The sequence below is a fragment of the Clarias gariepinus genome, chromosome 22 (genome assembly GCF_024256425.1).
Source record: "Clarias gariepinus isolate MV-2021 ecotype Netherlands chromosome 22, CGAR_prim_01v2, whole genome shotgun sequence".
Classification (NCBI taxonomy): Eukaryota; Metazoa; Chordata; class Actinopteri; order Siluriformes; family Clariidae; genus Clarias; species Clarias gariepinus.
In genome coordinates, this window is record NC_071121.1 from 13,851,238 (window position 1) to 13,876,794 (window position 25,557).

Genomic DNA, 25,557 nt, shown 5'->3' on the forward strand with positions numbered 1-25,557 from the left:
ACTCAACAAATGCAACCTAAATTATTACTAATGCAAGTGTTAGGACTTATTCTGGGTCACAGTAATGACCAGTATGAAAAAAAACCCTGTTTGTATAAATTAGTTTAATGTTGTAGAAACAAATGAAATTTTAACAATACCTGAAAAAAAGGTCGTTCAAATTGCACAAGTTAGTAAAAGAAGTTCTTTTTCTATATTAATATACTGTACAAAGGTAGTATGTGACAGCCTCCATTAATTTGTCTTCAAGGCTGGTTTCTTCTTCTTTAAACTTCATCCATCTGCATCAACTACAACAATGGGAGTTTTTAAAGAGGATTCCTGAGTTTGGTTAAATGATGGTGTTGAGTATTCCAGTATGTGTCTTTAAGAAAAGTTACTCTATCAACACGTGCAATTTGAACAATCTCGGTCAGTTAAAAAAAAGTTTAATATCCTTCATAGCCTTATCAGCCTGACTTTTGACCTTACTGGAGCATTTTATGATTCTATGACAGCAGTGGAAATTTCTACAGAGACTTTGCTCAACAAATCAAACATTCTCAGGCAGCTGGATATATAGCACACAATTTTATTAGCATATTTAGCTTTCAGACAAACAGCTTGGTAGGGGAAAAAATAAAGTCACAATGTCATGTTTAAAGACATTTTTTTAAACCTCAGCAGTGACAACCCACTTGGAGAAAGCATCATTTTAAATCATTGGTTTTCATTAATCAAAGTGATATGTAAGGAGTCACCCATGCTGTTTCTTATTAAACAAACAGAAATCTTTTTTTTTTTCCATCTTTCAGCTTTTTCACATATATATTTGTCACTTCTCAAAAGAATTAAAATATTTAATCACATGTAGTGAAAAGGGTTCCAACTGTTATACAGAACACAATAAATATATATAAAAAAAGAATCATTATTTAATATAATTTACGTGGTATTAAAGAGGGAAATGGGCTGCCAGTAAGACTTACAATTACATAAATAGTAGTCATTTACCTGAGGTTTTCAGTCTGTTTTTTTGTAATTTAATACTTGTTGCGAGCCCAGTGAAGGGCATGGAAATGGCTTTTAATTGCAAAGAAATGGACTGCCGTGTACTGGCTTGCAGTCAGAACAGAGGATCATTTTACAGTGAGCCTTCATTTTGTCTTCCTGTTGTCAGCAGTTAGAAAGCGGGATCGGATCAGAACAAAGCAAAATAGGACTCACTTTTATAAGCGCTGCTGAAATTAACACAAACCTTACTCTGACATATTTCCATTTCCTTTCAATTGAGAAATCAGGTTCAATTAAGCACTGTATGAGAGCAGGACAAAAAAAGCTTTTACACAAAAAGGAAGAATGAGCAAATCATAGAGAAAAAAAATGAAAATTTCAAAAATCTGTACATGTAAACATCACACTTCCACTGAGTCCAAAATGAAGAGGAGAGGGAGAGAGAGAAAATGCGTTTCCCGTTGGTTTAAAGTACATCTCCAAAGCAGAGCTGAATTTAAAACAGTTAAACAGAAGAACGAAGCAACACAAATTTAAAGCACCAACAAATTATAGAGGACCGATCGCAAAGGGGAAACCTGGATGATTTGACTGTATGTACACAACTGCAATAGAAAAATATCTTTTTTTCCTCCTCACATTTTTGCTGAGCTCTACAGCAGCCCAAAACAGGCCAATAATCTGTGTAGTTCAGCAGCTACTGTAACTTGAGTACACAGCCGGAACCAAAGCACAAATCTGTACATGTGAGTGTGTGCATTTAATCCATACATGCCGAGATGGTTTGAATGTGCCTTGAAAAATTATATGGCATGTAGTCAGATCAAATACAACCTGGCTGTTTGTGTGCGTGTGTGCGCCAAGTCCAAGCTAAGGAATAAAACAAAGCTTAAAAGCCCTAGAGGCTAAGTAGCATATTCATATTATAAGTATGCAAACTGGGGGTTTAATATGTACACTCACTCACAATGAACATCCATAATAGCTGAACAAATGAAGTGCTAATCTCGATAAACTCAGCAGGTCAAAGGCAAAGTGCAGAAACCTGAAACTGACCCATGTTTTTTTTCTTTTTTTTTAACATGTTGGATAATTATGGATACACAGTATGAGGTATAAAGTTGGGGTGGTAATACTTTTTATATGAAAATGTACCAACATGAAAAACCTTTAACACCAGTGCTATCAGCAACTTATTTACAAAGTAAACACACTTTGCCTTTGCAGGGCCGTAAGCAAATGAAGCCGCACCAGGTGACCCAAGCTCACTATGGGAAATGTACATCGTAGTGCACGCTTATTGTTTTGTCTGAAAGCCTCTAGTTTAAGCAATTTTTTTCTGATTGGATTTTTTTAAAGTAGTATAGAGCACTTAGGTGGGCTGTCCTTCGTACATGTGTGATGACTTGGGTCCACATGACTGCTTTGTATATATTGACATCCTTCCTTGGAATGTATAGACAAAACTTCACTTGTGATGATGGTGTTGTACAAAACAGTTGTAGAAAGACCACTTTGTAATACAAAAAGAATTAAAAAATAATAACTGCAATCATGACAATTATAATAAAAATAGAAATCATATGAGAAGGTGTCGACAGTGGGCCACTAGAAGTCCTCCACAGATGGTGAGAAGGGCCAGACGTCCAAGATGTCAGAGATGCTCAGATTATGGCTAAATCACCCAACGTTCTCCCATACCGCACTGTAAACAATGGCCGCACACGGTGAAGGTAAATCGAACCGGACTACACCTTTTCCAAGATTGTCGTTTGCCTTGTTTTTACAGTTTGTATCCATAAAGTTTGTGTCCATGAGGGAGCTGGAGGGAGCAAATATCCAGATGAGTGAATGAGCGTGACTTTTATTTCCCTTAATAATTCACCACCTTTCCACAAATAATGTTAATGGTCCATTGCCTATGTTACAAATGTAGAATTGTCACAAATCTCAAATTTCAAGCAACCAGAGCAGAACTTGGTGGCATGTGAGGTTAGTCTAAATTCAGCAGTGTTTGAGTGGTTTTAATAAGCAGCAGCACCCATCCCTCCATCACTTCGAATCAGCAGGAGCAAAAGAAAGACAGACAGAGACAGACAGAAGAGAGTGAAGCATCAGTCCTCGTACCCAGCCTTTATATCAGTCTCTAGTGCTTTAACGTAAGGACTGAGCAGATAAGGAGAGAGAAATATTAAGCAAAAGTAAACAATATTAACAAAGATCACTGTCATTTTACCTAAAACATCAGCAATTCCTTTAAACAGCAAACATCACCAATGTTAATCCAAATTGGTGAACTGCAACACAAGCCTTTTTTTTTTTACTCAAAAACACCAAAAAAAAAAAAAAAAAGAAATCGAGGACATGAACACAGCTCTTCCCTTAAAGTACGTAAATGAGCAGAAAGAAAAAACATGAATGTATCAAAGAATCCGCTTAAACAGCGAAATGAATGGATCCCTTAAGAATGAAGGTGATATTAAATGAAAACCAAAACAGCCACAGTAAGACAAGAGCACAGTGAGGAGAGGACTTGTCATTTTGCATATTTCCTCATCCTTGTCACTACCGATAATTAAGAGAAAGTCCAAATGCGCAGATCTGTCCAGACTAGCATAAAGTACCACATGTAAGACATGCAGTATTTTCCGTATTTATATTGGTTGGAGCCAACCGGAGATCACGTTACTACAACAAGATACTTGTAATGAAGGCAGAAAGCACAATGTAAAACTTGTAGATCTTACACATACTTCACTGAAGATCCGTTTTACATTATACTGCCATTACCTCATTTGCCTATTCTCAATGCTACAAGACTATGGAACTTGACTTTAGTGCTTGTGACTGCTCCTCATTACACGTCTTGGTCCAGCATTTATGCACAAAACTCTCTCTTTTAGAACCAGGAACGCATTTGATTATCGTTTGCATTGCAATAATCTTCCTCTTGCTCCCCACTGTCAGTGCAACCTCGAGCTTTGACACAGAGCTCCACGGTAGCAGAGCAGCACTGCCGCAGTGTGCAAAGAGGAGCAAATTACAGTGACACACCAGTCAGTCAGCACCTACACAAGCCGAACTCACTAACAAAAACAGCTTGCGTTTTCTCTTCTCTCTCTCGAAAGATTCAGTTCCTCAGAGATTCCCTCCACCTGTGCACGTGAAAGCTCTCATATCACAAACAGAGGAACCGATTTCTACTGATCTCTGAAACTAAGCACAAAATAAAGCGTCTAAATTTTAAAAAAGAACCAAAAAGAGATGCAGCTGCAAAGCAAATACAACCCTCAGTGCTAATGCATATAACTAACAAGATGAGAATGCAGGAAACTAGTATGGCAGTATTCTCTCTTACTGAGCATTCAAATTAACTTCTCCATCAGAAACGTTTTTTTTTTTTTGTAAATTTGTTGGTCTTTGTTTTTTTTTTTCCTTTTTCTTTCTTTCTTTCTTTCTTCTTTTTTTTTTTTTTTTTTTACAGGTTGAGGTGCTCTGGTTGTGCAGGAGGCTTGAGGTTTCAGGTCTGTGGCGTAAAGTCCAAGTCCTTAGCAGCAGAGTGGAATTAATGGCCTTTGAGGAAAAAGTCAACAGACAAAAAAGACTAACAGATCCTTCCTCCATCCCTTCATCACTCTCCCTCCATTGCTCCAGACATGTGCATGAAAGACGAGGTGACTTCAGAAGAATGGCATTAAAAAAATAATAATAATAAAATAAAAATAAGTAGTGGCGTATAGAGTCGGCATCCATCGTTTGGAATGCTGTGAGAGGCCCCAAAAGACCTGATCGTTAAAGCAGAAAACTTTACCTGATCAAAACACTTTATTAATTAATCCTCTAGTTCCAGTGTATTTCATTTCAGTGTATTTCTGTGATCAATACTTTCTAATGAATCGAATATGTATAGTACATTATAGAAGGAAAACTAATGAATAAATAACCATAGAATCAAACCAAGCTCATGTCCCATATGCATGCCCTCTTATAGATCCTGGAGAGGCACTGGACGCATAAGGTAGTAGTAGAAGGAGTGATTCCTCTCCCTCGGACAGAAAAACGGGAGTTGGGACACAAAAGGATTTGGACAGGCTGAGGTATTTCCAGGTGAGCTCCACCTGTATTTGTATGCATAAGATATACAATTTTCTCCCTACAGCAAAAGCAGTGTTAGGGAGCAGAGGTCAGATCGAGTGGAAAAAAAAGTGCTTTAGAACAGAGCGCATTTATGTACAGCGGGTGTAAAGGTCTTGTTTGTTTCTTTTCATTTTTTTTTAGGCATCTTCGTTCAACTTAACTCAAGCATGTCTTCATTTAGTAAGAAACAGGAGTACTGGCACTACGCGGTGCCTCCTGCTGAAAAGTCAATTAACAACCAAAAGAACAAAAATCAGCAAATTAGTGGCTCTAGAAAGCAGGTGGTATAAAAAAAATTATAATTAATTAAAGGAGTTGTTTTAGTAAATGGATTTAAGGGCATGGAGGTGGAGAGGTGTGTGATTCACAAGGCCGGCCAGCCATCCATCGGAACAGTGTTTTTTTTTTTTCTTCAGTGCAGCACTGCAGCATGCTCCCGTCTTCATCAGCCCCCTTTCCTTTGATTCGCTTTGCAAACGATCTGAATGTGCCAGCATACCGATCAACGCTTCATCATCACTCCTGTGTACACGCCTCTGAGGATGACAAATGACGGTGCAGAAAGAGTGAGGCTAGCAAATAGAGACCTGAGGAGATGGAGCGAGAGTTAAAGATAAAGGCAGACTGAAAGAGACAGAAAGTGGTGATGAGAGGAGAGGGACAGTGTACAGCTCAGTTCTGTTGTAGTATGAGGTTTTCCAGCTCGTCGGCCGAGCGGAGTAAGAAGGCTGCCGATTCGCGGTAGCCAGCGATCAGCTGACGCACTGCTGTCACTTCTGTATGGCTGAGCTGAGCGGAGGTCCCTCCTCCTCCTCCTCCACTCCGCCCGAGACTATTGGTGCTTGATGTAGATGAGTTTGAAGCCAGGGACTTCATACTTAGATCGGTAGGTCCTATAAAAAAACAGAGATGAAAGAGCACACAATGAGTTTATACAAATAACACTAGAAAAAAAAAATCTTGCTGCTGTAGTGCCGTCTCATTCTCACCGTTGGTCTGGGCAGCAGGGGTAGTGAGGGAGACCGGGTGCTGCATGCTGCCCGCCAGGCCAGCGAAAGCACGGTAGTTGTACCCAAGGCCTCCGTTGATGTACAGCTGGTCCTGGGAGTAAGCAGATGCTGCCAGAGAATATGCGGAGTGGGTCAGAGGCACCGGTTCACGAGAGACAGACTTCTCCAGAGCTATCTGATCCTCCTGAGGGGAAAGGAGAAACATTTTTCAAACACCTAATCACTATTACATTTTTCCCCATCGTTCACTTTACACCAGACTCTTACACAAAGTCAATTAAAAAAGTTTAATAAAACGAATCTCAGAAAACCTTTTTTTTCTCCTCTCATCTATCATTAATCAAATGAGTAATATGAGATGTGGCTATCCCCTGCCAGTGTTTTTCTCGTCCCCATCAATCATGTTGGGACGAGCCAGTAATTACGGCTTTATTCCTTGCGTGTCAGCTGCAGACAGAGCGTCTCATGACAGAAGCAACCAGACGGTGTTTCTCCTGTCAGTCAAACCACTTCAATTCCCTGGCATTTTTCCTCTACCAGAGATGATCAAACGTCTCTGTGGTTCTGATACTTTTAAATAAGCCCTGCTAATTGGCTGTAGTGTATGTTAGTCAAAATTAGCCTATGTATCAAATGGTGATATAAGTCATGCAGGACATACTTTTTTTTTTATTTGCATCACAGTACTGTATGTAGTCAAAAAGAATTGACCTACACTGACATTGCTAGGAGTTCTCATTATGTCTCAAATTTCAGAGGAGCAGAAAGCCTTTAAAGACAGAGGTGATCTCATCCTACTGGCAGGATTCCTGAAGATCCCATTTCTACGATTGTTTTAAAGCCACAGCACTATCAAACAAACATTTTGCCTATACAACATTATTTTTACTTCAATAAAGGATCTATCAACAAGTGGTGAAGTATCTACACAATAACTTTCGGAAAATCAGGTCTTGTTACTGCGATGAAAGATTGGCAATTTGCAACTCCAATAAAAGGCGTTCGGGACGTTTACTGCAATTTTCACACTGGATGTTAAACAACAGGACAGTTCAAGTTGGACAGTTCACGTTCATTAAACATTACATTAATTAAAATCATTGTGCAACTCAATAAACCTTTATATTAACTTATTAAAGTGTCTAACTCATATTTAAGTCAGATATTTGTGGCTTCTCTAATATAACCCATTAGCACTCTATTACAGCTTAATACAACACACACACACACACACAGGGTTACTGACGTGTGTTTGGTAGACGTCCATCCGCATCCTCTTGGCAGCGTTTCTCGTTTCGCTCTCACAAGCAGCAGCTAAAATGTTCTCTGCCATCGCTGAGGTCAGGTGTGGTGGCGTAGGCCGGGTCTGATTCAAAATACACACATTTACATGAATAATGAGTTAAATGAAAAAAAAAAAAAACATCACACCACTTAAACAACAAAAGAAGATGATTTTATTCTGCTTACTTCACCACAGGATTAAGTGACAAAAACATACACCGTGTACGTTGTGCAAGTATGTATAATGACCACAAGGGGTCAGTATTTGGTAATTAGAAAGAGCTGCCACTCTGACTGCTGCGCCACATTATATAGGCACCAGGACCATAAAAATATATCATTATATATTAATATAGCTCTTAGATGATCGTTTATCCGTGTGTGTCAGCGTAAGACTACCTCCATGCCGTTCTTCTTCATGCGCCGGCAGGATTTGAGGTAGGTGCGGATACGCTTGCGTGCACGCTCCTGGAACTCTGGGAACTGGCGGCTGCAGGATTCGATGATGGCTTGTATTTTCTCTTTCGGCTGCTTGGAGATGGGCACCATGCGGTCTAAGTTCTCATCGACAAACAGTCGTACAAACATCTAACACAAAAGCGGAAAGAGGCACACATTCAGATGTCATGCTGATACGTAAACTTTCAGTACTGTGCAAGTTTAATCAGAGACACATTTACACACATTGAATGCCTTCAGCCTCTCTGGATCCACTCCTTCGGTGTCGTTGATCTTATCGCTGTCATCGTGGTCATCGTGATCGTCGTCATCGTCATCGGCAGCCTGAGTGCGACTGACCGTCAGGTCCTCGGCACACATCTCCACCTTGATTGAGTCATAGCTTCCTGAACCATACTGAGGAGACTGCATGCATACACAAACGCACAATTTTTTCATTCAAGGTAAGTTCTTAAGGTCTGTGCATTGTCAGGTCATGTTCACTCAGGGTTTTTTTTTTTCTTTGGTCTGAATTTATTTAAACTTTTTTGATTGTACACCATACAACTTTAATAGAAGAAACCCCCAAACATTCAAAGCACAAAGTTTGTGTGTATTATAATTTATTTAGGGTTTTCTGAAACCAACACACACATTATATATATATATATATATATATATATATATATATATATATATATATATATATATATGTTACTCCTTTAAAATAGTCAAATACAACAAGAAGTTGGTGTATGTGCATATTAGCATGTGTGTGGACCTTGTTGGCGTAGTCCCTGATGTCTCGGTCGAGACGCAGCTCTGAGGGCAGTGGTGGTTTGTGATATTTTCGGCGAAACTCCTCCGAGTGCTCGGGGTTGAATGTGGCCAGCATGGCTGCGGCAGTGGGCAGGGCCTGACTCATTCGCTCTCTCAGGTTCACCGGTTGCTGCTCTTCTGAGGATGACGATGAAGTAGTGCTGAAGTCCAGTGGCACAGCTGTCCTGTTCCCGTTCACCTGACTATACGACACAGTCACCGGTCCAGCTGCTGTTCCGTCACTCACAGAGACCACACCAATAGAGGGAGGAGTCATGCTGTGGATGCCATTGCCGCTCCCACTTTCTGAAGACGAATCATCTGCAAAGACAGTTTACACAATTTAAACCCATAACGCAAACTTTTTCTGGTGAGGATGCACAATAAAATGTGGCATTAAAAAAAAAAAAAAAAACTCAATGTCTATAGCAGTTATGGTTTCTTCCTGTCCATTCTAAAAGTACAGTAGAAGAGCAACAATGCTGCCTGTAGAGGGCACTGTAGAGCAGTGATTTAAACTATATACAGTCCTGTATATGTAAATGTGTGTGCATGTACAGGTGTGAGAGAAAAGCCTAGAGGATGTGTGTTGCACAGTGAGGTGCGAAGGGTTTGGCTGTATGATGCGAATTAGTTAATGAAGCCTTAATACACTCCTCCTGCTGTGGTTCTTCCTGCTCGGGGATACTGGCATGTACAATCTAATTTCCTGACACAGTAAATACCTCCACCTGAATCCCCATGAGACCTGCGTTTTCCTCTATGCCTTTCCGTAGAGATTTTCAACATAAGTAGTACTGTCTGGTTTTCTTCTACTTAAAGCAGGTATTAGTACTTTTTTTTTCTTTTACTGTATAAGACAACTTCACAAAAAACTCGGATTTCGGTTGCTGTGTCTCATTCCTCACGAGATTTCTGTCTTATTTTATCTTAGTAGTTGTTTCTCATCCCCATCAACTTTGGCTTGATGATTAAGATCAATAACTAGATTTCTTTGCAGCACTTGTCATAGTTAGCTTGTATCTCACAAGAACACCTGTGATGGTGTAAATATACTTTTATTACTTATATTAATTATAATAAAGAGGCTTAGAATTGTGTACCTGGTAAGAGTTATTGCAAAATTCTACAACAATGACACTAACAACATTCAACTAGAGTAGATACTAGCACACGTGACAGGATCATGAGCATCCATGGCTCCCTGTGGGGAGCCAAGATCAGCCCGTCTGCTCGGATCCCATAGAAAACCTAATGCAGCCCAAACAAGGTCACTATGGCCATGACAGAGAGACACCAGAACAAGCAGAGTTCAAGTTTGTTGGCCTCCAAACTCCCTAGACCTCAATCTGATCAAGCACCCATGGGATGCGTCCCATAACCCACAGCAACCAAAAGCTCCACTGCCAACATCCTGGTGCCAGACACTCACAGCGAAGCCATGCTCAGAGGAAACCAGAGCCATAGCTCTCATTCACAGTATCTCAGTCAATTTGTATAAATAACTTGCAAGAGGGCAATCCAAAGGCAAATATTAAAATAAATAAGACTAGTTATTCCCTTATGATGTATATAAAATTATACATCATAAATGAATATATTAAAGTATAAGGAAGAGTTAATGTGTGCATCTGTGGTAGCCAGGGGGCTGCAAAATAAGACTGACAACACACTTTTCACAAAGTAAACCTATTATCGTTAACATTTCTGCTCTATGTATTATAGGTGGTAATAAATGTAAATCAGCCTTTATTAACATGCATAGGTGAGTGAAGAAAATTAGTATTACTAATGAGACATGAATCTGAACGGGTATTTCTACAGTATTTGGCCTACAAAAGCATTATACAAGTTAAATTAAAGGCCCATTATTGTATTGTTAAAAGTGTAATATAACTTGGGTTGCTGTAAGGTGCTATATAAATACATGTTGATGGATTGATTGATTATATTTAAAGAATGTAAGAAAAAAAACAAGCTTACAGTTTGCTTAGACGCATTTGTTGTTTATGGCTTAGAATCCTAAAATCTCACTTGTGCCACTGTCACATTGAGGAAATTGGAATGCGTGTGGAAAAAAAGAAAAGAAAAGCAAGACTGTGTGTGTGTGTGTGTTTGATCAGTGTCACAGAGAGGGTTGTGTGGGCAGCCAAGCAGAGATAGAGAGAAGGAGGATGGGTGAGGTGGAGGGCCAGGGCACAGACAGAAGACACGGTGAGAAAGAAAAAGCTAAATAAACTATATATATATATATATATTTGAATGTAGAGGAGACAACAAAACGTCATGACACTAGATGGGTCTGAAGGGAAGAGGATGGAGCAAAGTAAATAAAAATGTGAACTTTGAGAAGAGATTCAGGAATGCGAGACACAGGGAAATACAGAAATAAGGACAGTAGGAAGAGAATGACCACACACAGTAGAGACAAGTGTGGCAAAGACAGTTGTCTATTTATTAGACTGTAAAGAGTAGCCGTGCGTTGAGAGGAAGGCTAGCCAAATGCCTGCCAGCTCTAACCCAACTGCTTCAGTTTTATCACAGACAAAGACACACACACATACACACAAACAAACAGCCCCAGTCACTCTCTCCTTGCCTGTGACTCACTGGTGTGTCTTAAGAGAGTGTTTTAATGACAGCTGTGACAGCCTGCTATCTTATGTATATAAAGTGCGTTCGTCGCTACATCTTTACTGCTGGGAGCGTCTGCATCTGCCGCTGGAGCTCTGATTTGCTGAATACACCATTTCTCTCATTTTCTATCACTTTTCCTCTTTCCATCTTTCTGTGTCTGCCTTTCAAGTGCAGATGTGCCAGTTAAAGCACTGCTTTTTTCTGTCAAGTCACCTGGCGGCAAATGTTTTTATTTATTTAATTTAAAAAAGTGTACATGTGAATGTAATGTGTCTAAAATGTGTCAGTAAATGCATGAAAAGGCAATGGTGTGGTAATATAGAAAATAAGCGCTTTGCTCCATTCCCTTGGTTGCATTTACACTGCAAAAGCACTCCTAAACAAAAGCACTACCTAAAATCTTTAGATCCCATTTAAACCCGCATTAAAATAGTTGCACCATGTGCTAAAGTGAAGTAATGATTAGTCCAGGCTTGGGAACATCATGTGGTAGCCGTACAAGCCCTTGGTTAATGACTGGCTATTCTATCTGCATCGACTCTTGAGTATCGTACATCAACAGAATGGCTAAACAATTAGAAATAACAGCACCACTGAAATCATTTCATCCTTATACTGCAGTCATTTTGTGCACTGCGGGCTTCTGTGGGTGTGGGAGTACAGCTAAAACATATACATGTAAATTGGAAATGACTTGATTTTAGTAGTCTAATTATGTGCATTATCCTGCTGGAAGTAGCCATCAGAGGATGGGTACATGGTGGTGATAAAGGGATGGACATGGTCAGAAACAATGCTCAGGTAGCCCGTGGCATTTAAACGATGTCCAATTGGCACTAAGGGATCTAAAATGTGCCAAAAAAACATCCCCCACACCATTACACCACCACCACCAGCCTGCACAGTGGTAACAAGGCATGGACCAGGCAACATTTTTCCAGTCTTCAACTGTCCAATTTTGGTGAGCTCGTGCAAATTGTAGCCTCTTTTTCCTATTTGTAGTGAAGATGAGTGGTACCCGGTGGGGTATTCTGCTGTTGTAACCCATCCGCCTCAAGGTTGTGTGTGTTGTGGCTTCACAAATGCTTTGCTGCATACCTCGGTTGTAACGAGTGGTTATTTCAGTCAAAGTTGCTCTTCTATCAGCTTGAATCAGTCGGCCCATTCTCCTCTGACCTCTAGCATTAAAAAGGCATTTTCGCCCACAGGACTGCCGCATACTGGATGTTTTTCCCTTTTCACACCATTCTTTGTAAACCCTAGAAATGGTTGTGCGTGAAAATCCCAGTAACTGAGCAGATTGTGAAATACTCAGACTGGCCCGCCTGGCACCAACAACCATGCCACGCTCAAAATTGCTTAAATCACCTTTCTTTCCCATTCTGACATTCAGTTTGGAGTTCAGGAGATTGCAACTGCCATGTAATATGAGAAATTGAACAGGTGTTCCTAATAATCCTTTAGGTGAGTGTATTTCAAGTGTTCATTTCTTTTAATTTTGATGACTATGGTGGCTTACATCTTAAGAAAATCCAAAATTTAGAAAATTTGAATATATGTAAAAAAAAAAAAAGTTGTGACTACTGAAAAGTATGACATGTACAGCACACAAGCAGTTCAAGGTAAAGCAAACTTGTGTAATCAAAGGTGTTAGACATGGGTGCAAGTATCCCGGCATGGTTAAAACGCTAAAAGATTCAGTGGCAATATGATGTAGCTGCCTGCCAAAACCAACATTTAAAACTATTCCTACTTGCATGGAAGCACTTTCAGCAGGAAAACACATCTGGTAACATCATGTTCCATCTTAAACAACAGTCTGCTTTCTTAGCGACTGCTTCCAAGTCATCTTCCGTCAATGCACTCACAGGCAGTGTTGGGTGTAACGCGTTACAAAGTACAAAAATTACTTTTTTGATGTAACGAGTAATCTAACGTGTTAGGTCCGCCATTTAAATACTCAGTTTTTTTTTATTATTCAAATGTAATCAATTATTCAGGCAATTTATGTAATCCGTGAGCCAGACAGCAGTCATTCCCAATCCGTTTGTGTGTGTGTGTGTGTGTGTGTGTGTGTGTGTGTGTGTGTGTGAGAGAGAGAGTGAGAGAATGTCGTCCTACAAGCCCTGCCCCTGATAACCTGCCGCCCTCTGTTATTCCTGCTGTTATACCCCTATCTCACCGGTGTGAGGACTGACGCGCGGAAAGATAAATCACAGCACCAAAACTCGAGGTAAATCATGATGAGCCGTACTTACGGCCACCGCGCAAAACCGCGTAGGTGAGATAGGGGTATAGTAGATAGGGGTATTAGTAGATAGAGTAGATTATGAGCCAAACTTCACTGAGTCATAATGGTAGAATAATTAAATGGTCTAGACTAAAACAACATGCATGAGGAATTACAACGGAGAATTGATTTGATATTAAACAAGTTAATATCAAATCACTGCTAGATAAGTCCTGTATGTTATTGGTAAAAAAAATAAAAAATTTAAAAAAAATCTAAAAAATTTTTAGTCCCTGAGCTTCACATCTTCTGTGTTATAAGAAGAATTCAGTCTCACGATTAGCGTGGAAACTAGAGCATGAAAGCAGGCCTTAAATTTTGGTATTTATAGCCCAGTTTAGCACAATATTTATTAAATGTTTAATCCCAGTGTGAGTCTAAATCACATTTATAAATAATTATGTAAATAATGCATCATTGGAGGTTACAAGAACTCAGTCTTGTCTTTTATTTGATAGGCCTAGATAATAGAAACCTAGAGGATTAAGGTGAGCCATAAATTGTGTTTTTAAGTGCAGTAAACAAAAAGACCTGAACGGTTATTTTCATAATTAAAAGATGCTTTAATTCTACATATTGTTAAGGAAAAAAAAATTTATGTGTTTTTATATCATGTAATTTAACAGCATCACTTTTGTCTGTTTGTTTGCAAACACACATTTTCTAAAAAACATGTAATGCACTACATAGCCTCTATCCTAGATAGTGCATAGATGTACTGATAATAGCCAAAATCAAAAGCATATAAAAGTAATAGGATCTAGCATCTATTACCAAATATTTCATTTTCCACAGCAATATCTGACATCTGCCTCTTCTGTTACACAGAGCAGGCTCTGACTACAGAGTGCTTATTTCTCTACTAATACTAATACATCTAGCTACATTTTCTCAACAAAAAAAAAAGAAATGGCAATAAGAGATGCAGTTAAGCGCAGATATAGTTAGAAGCCATTTACCATCTGAAATACTACATACATTTCCTAACAAACAGCAAAGTGGATTATGGTTTTCTCCCCCTCCAGGTGCATTATTTGAACACTTATCTCTAGCAGTGCACTACAGGATTTCATGGCCACACTGTATATTCTTCACGCCTTGAGACATGATTACAAAATAGCGAAAGAATAAAAATTATGCAGTATATAATGCGTTAGGTGTGCTTTTGGAGAGACAGTGACCAGTCTGCTTTTACGCTGCACTAGCAGCTTAATCTTTACTGCGGTATGCTCACATGCCATCAAGCACTAGCACAAATTAACAGTAACAATATTAATAAATTATTACTTTATTACTACATGTTTATGTTTAATTATTATGAAGGATAACCCAGACCAGAGACGAAAGAGGGGCCCTACTATGTAGGAGAATTTTCACACACACGCTTGTACACACACAAACACACTTATTACTCTCTGACATGGTCTCTGTCTGGTTACTGGAATCTTCCTCTTTTTGCATGACTTTAACAGGAAATCTCTCTAATAACACTTGCTTTTCCTCTATTTGAGAATTTCACAACATTTAAGACATTGCATTGTCGTTAAACAGATTTTCCGAACTGCTACACCCTTTTAAAAAAAAATTTCCTTCCCTGAGGGCGTTGTTGCAGTACAGTTACTAAAGAAAAGTCACTACACATGGACACAATTTTTTTTTAATGCTTTACACATGCACACACGTGGTTACAAAGTTATAATAAACAGTACATACGCACGAATGTTGACTGTATAAGTAACGTGCGCACACTAAGACTAAGCACGGGAGACTATTGTCCACAATCCCTCAGTGCAAGACAGGGTAGAACCACTGGCTCAGTTATGATCATGTGACGCTCGGCAGACAAAGCGTATGCATAATACTAGTATATCAAGATCTGCTCGTATATCAAATTTAAGTTTATTTAAAATTTTGCTCATCTTGCAAAAGGCTCGCAGACCAAATTACCCACAATCCGAGATTTCACTGTACATAATTAAAACTCAGTTTTATTAGTTTAAAATTACAAAAAATATTTGTGACTAAGCATTGATCATCCTATTATTTATTTTTCATTAACGATATAAAGAGTAATACTTAATCATAATCTCATATTGGTCAGTAATGTGATTTAATGCTTTGGTGGCCAACAGAAGTGTTTAAGATTTTAAAATTAGGCTGTGGCATTTATAAGTCTGGTGATGGCTGATACAGCGACATTATTTATAATATTAAATGAAAACAGTATTGATGTGGATCAAGTAGGATTGCAGTGGAAAGAGCAACAGAGAGCTTCTGTTTATGAAGTTTTTTTTGTTTATTTTTTTCCCATTGCATTTAGTCAAAGACCAATAACAGCTGATCAAGAACTATATGCTGGCTAAACCTCACAAAGACTTACTCGGAAGCAATTTTTTTCTTGCCTAATCAGCTTTTAGTGCATACGACTTTTAGATTTAAATTGTTTTATCAGGTTACTTGTTATGCAGGAAGAAACATTGTGTAATACTTTCACAGAGAATTTATTTGCTTCATTAATCATAAAATACATCCAGACTGAGACTGCAACAATACCCAATTATTACAGTTCTGAGTTAAAGTTTTATACGATTACATTGCCTGGTTTCAATGGCAGACATTATTTTCCATTTAATTTGTCATCATTAAGTAAACAACTCAGCAGAAGAAGCACTAACTGCCTGTTCTGTTCGGTGCAATTTTCTCCTGTAAATTTCTTTCTTGGTTTTGTATGTGGGTGTGTGCAAATAATAGCGTACCGTGGAGCGGATTTGGTACATGTAACTCATGCAGATGACCTCCAATCGGCCGAGTCCTCTGACGGAGCCGTGCCAGTACCGTCAATCATTCATTCCTGCTGCTGCTGCATATGAAAGGAGCACTTATCAAACATGTGCTCTCTTCCTCTATCCCAAGTCTTTATTCCCCTCCTGGAATGCAGTGTCTCTCTCTCTCTCTCTCCTCCCCCTTCATCCCTCTACTTTCATTTGTCCACACAAAAGAGACCCACCCTATCATCTCTCCGCCACTCCTTTCTTCCATCTTCATCCGAAAAATAAAAGCAACCCATTTTGCTTAATTGAAATTGTTCTAATGGCACAGCGTTTATACAGTGTACAAGTATAGGCGATTGAGATATTCATCCTGACCCAGGTTTTATAAACATCTGTATTTTTAAATACGGGGGGGGAATAAATAAAAAAATAATTAAAAAAAAGAGTCCAATGTTTCCATGCATATACCAAAAAATGAAGAAACGAAAAAAGAAAATCATTTTTCCAGTGCTTGGTATTGAGATTGAGAGAGAGAGAGAGAGAGAGAGAGAGAGAGAGAGAGAGGCGAGCAAAAGAGAGTGAGTGAGAGCAAGCGAGAGAGCTGACAGTGCAATTTGGCTGCTCTGAATATCCCTCTGATTCATGGAGTCTTTACTGCATTGGGGGCAGGACAAAAAACAGAAGGGTGTGTGTTTAAGAAGCACAAGGACACACACACACGGCCAAACAATCCCACTCACACTCCCACATGTCACTTGATTGAGACTAGTAGGATGTTGTCAGGTTGTGCGGTTGGTCCACAGGCAGTCAATCAATGCATTACCCATAATTCAGTGTTGGGGCAGACAGCTGAATACTGCATCAGCCACCAGCTGCCAACACAACGATCACAGAACACATCCTACACATGAACACGAGCACGCGCACATACGCACACAGCTGCAACATAATATCGAAAATGTTATGTTCCACGAGTACGAAAGCAAGCAAAAGTAATCATCCTGCCTCATATTTAGATCAGACGAGCAGCGCCGTTTCAGCCGCGTGCAACCGTACAGTAAATCACAATGCTTATTAAATCACAGATCCCTGCTTTATTCTGATTAGATAAAAAGAAAAGTACAGTGGCAATTTATTTCTATGGTATTTGGAATAACAACGCTTTAATTTAAGAATGAACAATATATCAAATGTCATGCTGTCTAAACTTGTTTAATCAATATGATTTAATCTGGAACAGCTATTGTGTATAAAACTGTAAGCAGCATAAATCAATGGTTTCATTGTAGTCTGGTTAAAGCACATTGATTGAAACTAACAGTACAGATTAAAGCCAAGCATTAATTAAGGGAATTGTTTCTTTAATGTAGCAACGGGAAAATAAATTAACATCCACTTTGCCATGTACAGAAACTAGACAGCAGTTTCTCAATGGATGCGCCTGTGTGTGTGTGTGTGTGTGTGTGCGCGCGCGCACATCGAACTCTAGATTTTTAATTCAGTTCAATGCTGCTCCAATGAAGATATGAACTGCTGCTGTAAATACTGTTTAAACGTGGGTCTTTCCAAATGCACAGAAATGCACACCACTGAACGTTTTAACTCTTTCACATCAAAATTGTTTTTATCCTGTCCAAGTATTCAATATTTAGTCAATTAATCGTACATGTGAGAAAATTCCGATTCAATTATGAAAAAAATTCAATGGTTCTATAAAAATTTTTTTAATAAGTATCTAAATGTTAATAATTTTTAGTGATCAATTATGATTTTATGACAAAAGAATTATTAACTATACACAGCATTGTTTTTGTCCTACACAGAACTGTTGTACACTGTTTTAAAACATTTAAAGTTTCACCAAAAAAAAAAAAACCTTTTTGAAGACTTTTTTAATATTTATATATATATATATATATATATATATACATATATTTTTAACCGTGTAAAAACAATTGTAAAGATATCAGTGACGTTCAGAACAGCAAAGACAGAGCAACCAAGAGCACCCAAAACTAGAAAATAGATTTTTAGTCACAGTAGTGGTGTCAGAGATTCACACGGGATTTATGTCTAATATTTTTCTATTTTCTTAAATTGAATATCCATAAGTGTGTATACAGGGTAAAAAAATAAATAAAATAAAAAACTCCCATAAGAATAAAAATCATTTCAAATCGTTTCACATAGAACCGGGCAAATGGTTTTATTTCAATCTTTCCACATTTTAGATTAAATTTAAAGAATTATAACTGAAACATCTACAGTATGAAAAAAAACCTATACTGACCTAAAACATGTTCACAAACCAAATCTTATATTAAAATCTGCTTCATACAGTTTAGAAGAAACCAAGCACTTTGTTTTACTGTGACGGACTTCAAAGTGCCTAAAGATAAAAAAAAAAAGAAAAGATAAAAAAAACACTGTTTATGTAACAACCACAGCAGCAACCTCAACTTCTCTCTCTCTCTCGTCTGTTCCAACCACTCAGCATGGCCTGATCATCTGTCATAATCTGCTCTGTTTTCTCACTGGTTCATGCCTTAAGTTAATTTTCTTTGTGCTTGAATGATTTATGGGTCACGTGTGGATTAAAACAATAACAGACATGGTAGTAAAGCACACACAATATATACATACTGTACACACACACGCACAGCTAATTAACTAATTATTTTTTTTACTTTTTGGTATTATATTAAATAACATGGATTATTAAATATTATGGATTATTAAATAAGATTTTCTACAAAAAAAATTATTTGTATTTTTTTTTTATATAAATAAAACACCTGAGACGAGCACACAATGATCACATCTTTTTTAAAGTGCTTCTAATACTTGTTTATGGACTGGGAATAGAGAACAGATGCCCATGATTGGCTAGTGCTGCTTTGATAAGCACCGCTCCCCATCTGAGGGCATGACCACCCTGCTCCCTAGACTCTTGGCTACAGATGCATCAGCCATCATCAGATGACAGAGCGAATGCTTATCGGTTACACTGTTCGGCACAGAAGTAGTTATATTCAAGAGCGTTTGGACGATTCCCAGCCATGGGTGAATGATCGGTGCATGTTTAGCTCTCATCAAAATTAACCTGTATGTCTCGGGAGTTTAGCTTTGAAAACCTGGCAATACATGCAATCAAATTAATTATAATTTATTGATTAAAATTTAATCACAGTTTATTGCAAAAACAGCTGGGCATTAAGGAGGTCTTCACTGGAATGTTTTTTTTGGTCTCTTCTCTCTTACCACACATGTGACTCTATTGCTGGGAGAGAAAAAATTCTGTCAGCTCTACTGTACCTTGCAATATGAACACACAGTGTTCCTCTTATACTAGATGTCAGTACAGATAAACTGTCTAAAAATGTGAAGTGAACACACACACAGCTCTATTTTACACATTTCTTGCAACTTCAACAGGGAGTGAACTGGGTCATGCGATTCTGTCTAGGACACAAACTGGGAACATCTCAGTTTGCCCTCAGTCACCCGCCCACCCACGTGTGCGTGCACACGAAAACATACAAAAACACACAGCCTAACAACGGCACCCCAACTGACTGCTGAACACTTGTATATGTATATATGCATGAGCGCACTGTCAGTGCCTGCTTGTGCAAATGAAACGTAAATGGATGTATGCATGCACTGTGTGGAAAATATTACTCCAGTACATGTTGTGTATGCAGGGTATTTGAGTGCAATTATGTCCGTATGTATTATGTATGTTATGGTAAATGACGTCCTGCAGCGCGAAGACCAACAAGAAAAGATCAGGGTCAAGTGGGATTGAACTAAAAACACCAGCACCTTAATGAAAGCTGCTTTCATGGGCGATTTTACAGTTTCCACACAAACACTACCAGATCCAGACTGTCACATAAGATACATAAGAGTTAATCCAGGTTGGCTATATACAGTGCTGTCTAAATATATTGGCAACCAAATCTAAGGGTTCAACTCAAATAGTTGTCATTATAACATTATGCATAATATAATTTTCTCTCTATACAAATATCTATGTGCCAGTTACTGAAGTTCCATGTTAAGGAAATGCAAACAAATTGGTAGGAGAAAAAAAAAAAACACACACTTTGTAAATTGCTCTCAGTCACCTGGAACTGTATTTGCCTCTGACCCTGCCTAGTCTTGTTTCCAATTTGCATGCTTGAAATAAGCTTAAAATAGAGTTCAAACGGTAAGGAGGATCCTAAAGAAAAAATAAATTATTCTAGACGTTTGAACTTGCTGTTAACTTGACCCTGTTTGGACGAGTTCCAGCATCGAATCGGTCCTTCTGCTGCTAATGCATCTCACCAATTGCATCTCCTCCACCTCATGCGCCATTAGAACTTCAGCTAGCATTGTCTGACTGGTGACTAAAGGTGACTGCGTACAAAGAAACGCAGCCCTGTCAAATATGAAGGTGGGTCAATGATGCTTTGGGTCTGTTGTGTTGCTCATGGTTTAAAGGCTTTTTCGAGACTGATGGCTGATGGTATCATGCATTATGCCAAGCACCAGGAAATTTCGACTGCTGGCTTCCTCAAGAAGATTCAGGCCATTGTGATATAATTCAGTTTATATCAATCTTCTGTAATAGACCAGTTAAGAACGATAAGCAAGCTTTTATTTTGAGCAGTACTCCACCGGGATGCCCTGAACACGCTGTTGTGTTCCTTGAAGCAGAAATTCCCAGACTTCTGCTTCACTCAATCATTCATCTTCTATTCCATTTATCCTGTAAGGCAGTGGCCCCCAACTACAGGACCGTGGACCTGTACCGGGCCGTGGATGATTTTTTGCCGGGCCGCACAGAAAAAAAATTAAAATCTACATTTCATAATGTACATTTAATTTTATTTCCATTTTACTGAACTATTTTTCAGAGTGTTGTATTTAAAAATGTTTAGATCTCTTCCATTCGCTTCCGTCTGCACATCGCAACATGCGATTCACATGCTTCAAGCTCGCTCTGTATAATAGATGGGGCTTTAACTCGGCTGACATTCTGATTTAAAATCAAGGTGGAATATCTTTCATTTTCAACAATCTATCTTTGTGAGACGGATTTGTCTGCAGTGACGACAATGAAAATGAAATTAGGGAGCAGGCTGGACATGAGGAATACACTTCAGGTTTCACTGTCCCCATCATTCCTAGATGGGAACAGCTTATTACATGGAAAGAAGCTCAGGGTTCGCACCAATTCTGCGTTATGGTGATATATTCATTATGCTTTGTTACTATCATAATCTGTGTGTCTTTGTGCAATGGTATTAAACTGATATACCAGGAGGAAACCCACTAAGCATAGATAGAACATGCAAGAATTGAACACTTGACCCTGGGGGTGCGAGGCCACGGTGCTAACCATAATGTCACCATGCAGCCACTTTCAGTTCAACAGAGGCTAAATGAGGGACTAAAAGGGTAGCATTGTGTCTTTCTAAGGTTTATGAAACTATGCATCAGGTAAATATTGAATACATTGACATCAGTTAAATGTCAACTTGTAAATGAAGTGACCATTTGGAAGGTACTAACTACTGCATACCAGGAGCACCCATCAAGACGCTCGGAACCAATCATCGAGCCATCACAGTTTAGAACTGAGTTCAAGCTGTTGACTTGCACTCCGAACAATCTGATCAAGCGTCTCTGGGATGTGGTGAACAAACAAGCCAGATCCACAAACATGCCCCGTCTCACAACTTACTGTACAAGAATTAAAGGATCTGCTGCTAATATGTTTGTGCCAGATATCACACCCCACCTTTAGAGGTCTTGTCGAGTCCATGACTCAATGGATCAGAGCTGTTTTAGCACCACAAGGGGAGCTACAAACATTGTTTTATACAAATTTACATGGGCAGTTTTCATTCATAAGTACCTGCCCCTGAAGTATTCATTAAGTGTTCCATTATAAGTGTGATTTTTTTTTTGTTTGCTTTTTTTTTACGGTTTTCTCAGTAGAGGAAATCAAGATCCTTAAAAGAACATGTATAAGACAGTTACAGTAGAAAGAGAGTAAGTTATAATAATGTTATAGTACACAACTTTAAGCTCTAGCAGTTCTGTGACATGCCACTGTGCCATCCTTGGCCTTCCCACAAGTACATTATTAGTCACTGCAAGAACTCATAGTCAATCAGTGTGTTTGTGTGTGGGGAGGTGGCACTGATGAAAATGGGTAAGGGGTCGAATAGAGTGTATGCTTAAGCATGTGTGTGTGTGTGTGTGTTGCTCGTGTCGTTTTTCATTTGCCGCTACTACATTCTGACAGCTTGATTTTTTTTTTCTGGCTGCGGACCTGACCTGAGTGTGAGCGCAGTGATAGATGCTAATTTCTTCACTCCCACTACCTGTAGTTGTTCCACAGGGAGTGTGTGTGTGTCGAGGAGAGGAGGGTTTCTCCACTGAGCTGGATTACTCTGGATTATCCTGCTAAATGCAGCCACAAGCTTCCTAGGCTGAACCTGGAATCCAAATTGCCCAAAGTAGAACAAAACTGAGAACTAAGTAAGGGGAAAAAAACAATACTTAAAGCAATTATCTATAAACTGGGGAAATCATTCCATCAGAATTTTAGACTGTTAGCTGCATGACTGTTACAAAAACAAGCCTGATTTTGTGTTTTTTGGCTCTCGCAGAAAATAAACACATAGCACAGCATAAAATAAAAATACCTAGATACTTTGTTGTTGTGTTGTTTAGTCCTCACAAAATTCTTCTGGATCAAAAAATAAAAAAATAAATTATGTCATCCAGATCTTTCTTCATATTTAAGTATTATAAAGTAGAACAAGAAGTTATTTCTTCCCCCCTCCTATATAATCTTTTCCTTTTCCCCCTCTCATGATCCTTCTTTTCAAAAAGAAAAAAAAAAGTAATTTTACACAAACGTGCACTAGCCCCAGCTTTTCTCTTCAGCTTTTTCATTGTAAAATCTTACCAAGTCTTTTTCCTTTCTGCTGGTCCGAACATCGTGCAGTTTTGACAGACATTAATGTTAATTTTGCGTTCATACAGAGTGCTAAAGATATAATCTCCACTGAGATGAACTGAGGGTTCAGAGCACATGTCTAATCACAAGACCAAGAACAGGGTTGCTCAGAGGCAACACTTGAAATCAATCGTGGATTGCACACGCTGGTTACTTAGAGTTGCCGTGGGCAGTCTAAGAGTTTGTCTGTATGAGTGCTCCTGCTGCTCTTTATAGCACATATGCACATCAAGAAAAGTGTGTGTGCGAGAGAGGGGGGGGAGGGGGGGAGTACAGAGGCTGATGAGACCGGTGATGTGAAAGGCAGCGTTAAGTCCTGCAGAAGCATTATGCATGTGGAGCAGCCAGGCTGAAAGGTGGGCAGTGGTTCTGCTGGTAATAGGATGTGAGTAGACAGAGTGCTGTCTGACCTCCCCCCCAACACCCCCATGCCCTTTAACCCAATTCCCAACACACACACTTATAATTAAGAAATCTTACACAATAAAGGCAAGAGTTTTTAATGACATTTAAAAAAAATCCACTAGTGTTTAAAACTACATTTCGAATGTAAGATTTTTCAAGCATTTTAAAATACAACACTGTACTACATTTATTGTTTTTAATTTCTGCTCGATATTACTGAGAACACCCTCAGTATCTCTCTGTCTAATGGAGGGATGGGCAGACTGAGACGAAGGAAAGATTTACATTCAGGCATTTGGCAGACGCTCATATACAAAGCAACTTCACACAAAGATAAAAATAAATAAATAAATCATAAATAAAAAAAATTCACAAAACCAAGACTGTAGCCTACAATGAAAGTTCCATAATGACAAACCAAAACAAACCTAAAACCTAAAATTAGAACGTCACGTCCAAGACATGGTCGAACAACAGAAGGCAAGCCTTCATAGATAACACTCTGATCACTCTGATAAGTAAGTCTCATTAAAGCCCAAGTGATGAGAATGCAAATCAGTGTGTCTAGGTTTTAGTGCCAGTGATTGAAAGTCCTTCCAGAAGGAGGTGTAGCACTCAGATGTGCAGCACATCCTTAGTGTAAGAATAATGAGTGAGAAAACTGATAGGGAGTTTATCCATATCCCAGTTATCAATCCCATGTTGTATATGATGACATATCACTCACAGACTTTTCGTTCTTTATGCGTTCGTTCATTTACCAGAATTAGAAGTGTGACAAAATTAGAAAAAAAAATGTAAGTTGTATGTCGTTATCATTTTAATAAAATATATATACATTTCACTTAACATGTACTGTAATTAAGCTACAATGAGTTTCACTCCTTTAAATTAATTACGGGGGAAAAAAAGGGTTTTTAGATGCACTGTATGTATAACACACACACAGTCTAATTCAAGGTTTTTTCTTTATTACCTATACTATTTTCTATATTATAGAACAATACTGAAGTCATCAAAATGACACATCAAATTATGCAATAAGCAAAATAAATATTTTTTTTAATCATCAAAGGAGCCACCACTATTGCTTTGGACACTTGGCATTCTCTCAACCAGCTTCATGACACCTGAAATGATTTTCCAACAGCATGGTTCTGTATACAGTTTGGTGAGCACTTGCTGGCTGCCTGTTCTGTGCAAACCGTCATTAATGTAAACAGTGGCTACTTTGAGGAATCCAAAATATGAAAAATATTTTAACACTTTTTGTTTACAAAACAAACTGTCATTCAATAGTTTTTTAGATTTTCTTTATTGGTTTACAACATATAAAATAGCAAAAAAATAAATAAAAAAGTACTTTCCAGACATTTGACTGATGCTGTATACACACATACTGTACGTCCTGTATATTCCCTGCTGTGTGAGACAATTCATTTTATCAGCAGTTTCAGAAAAACTCAAAACAGCCCATTTGGCATAAATAACTATTTCACATTAAAAGTCAGACCTTTTTCCCCCCTTACTGATGTTTGATAATTTATATAAATAAAATGAATTTTAGGTCTAACTTTTTGCAACCCAAGTAGTTCTCCCATGTCTTCACCAGCTCTATACCATCACACTGTATAAGAAGCGTGTCTATATATTTGGGGATTTTGTTTTAATCTCTCTACTGGCCCAAGACCTAATGAGTTACAAATTAGGCCCTGGTCACTACGTAATCCTTACATTTTTAATCCTTCAATT

General features: G+C 38.5%; 1 protein-coding gene across 1 annotated transcript in view; it reads right to left on the reverse strand.

Annotated features, from left to right (window-relative positions):
• Positions 1-551: 551 nt before the first annotated feature.
• The window catches only part of nol4lb (nucleolar protein 4-like b), a 99,625-nt gene continuing 74,619 nt past the window's right edge, over positions 552-25,557 (reverse strand). The window contains exons 6-11 of the mRNA XM_053482129.1: positions 8,644-9,002; positions 8,109-8,288; positions 7,824-8,012; positions 7,387-7,506; positions 6,120-6,324; positions 552-6,023 (exon numbers count right to left, since the gene is read on the reverse strand). Coding sequence (XP_053338104.1) covers positions 5,803-6,023; positions 6,120-6,324; positions 7,387-7,506; positions 7,824-8,012; positions 8,109-8,288; positions 8,644-9,002 — 1,274 coding nt within the window. The 3' untranslated portion in view covers positions 552-5,802. The remainder of the gene's footprint in view (positions 6,024-6,119; positions 6,325-7,386; positions 7,507-7,823; positions 8,013-8,108; positions 8,289-8,643; positions 9,003-25,557) is intronic.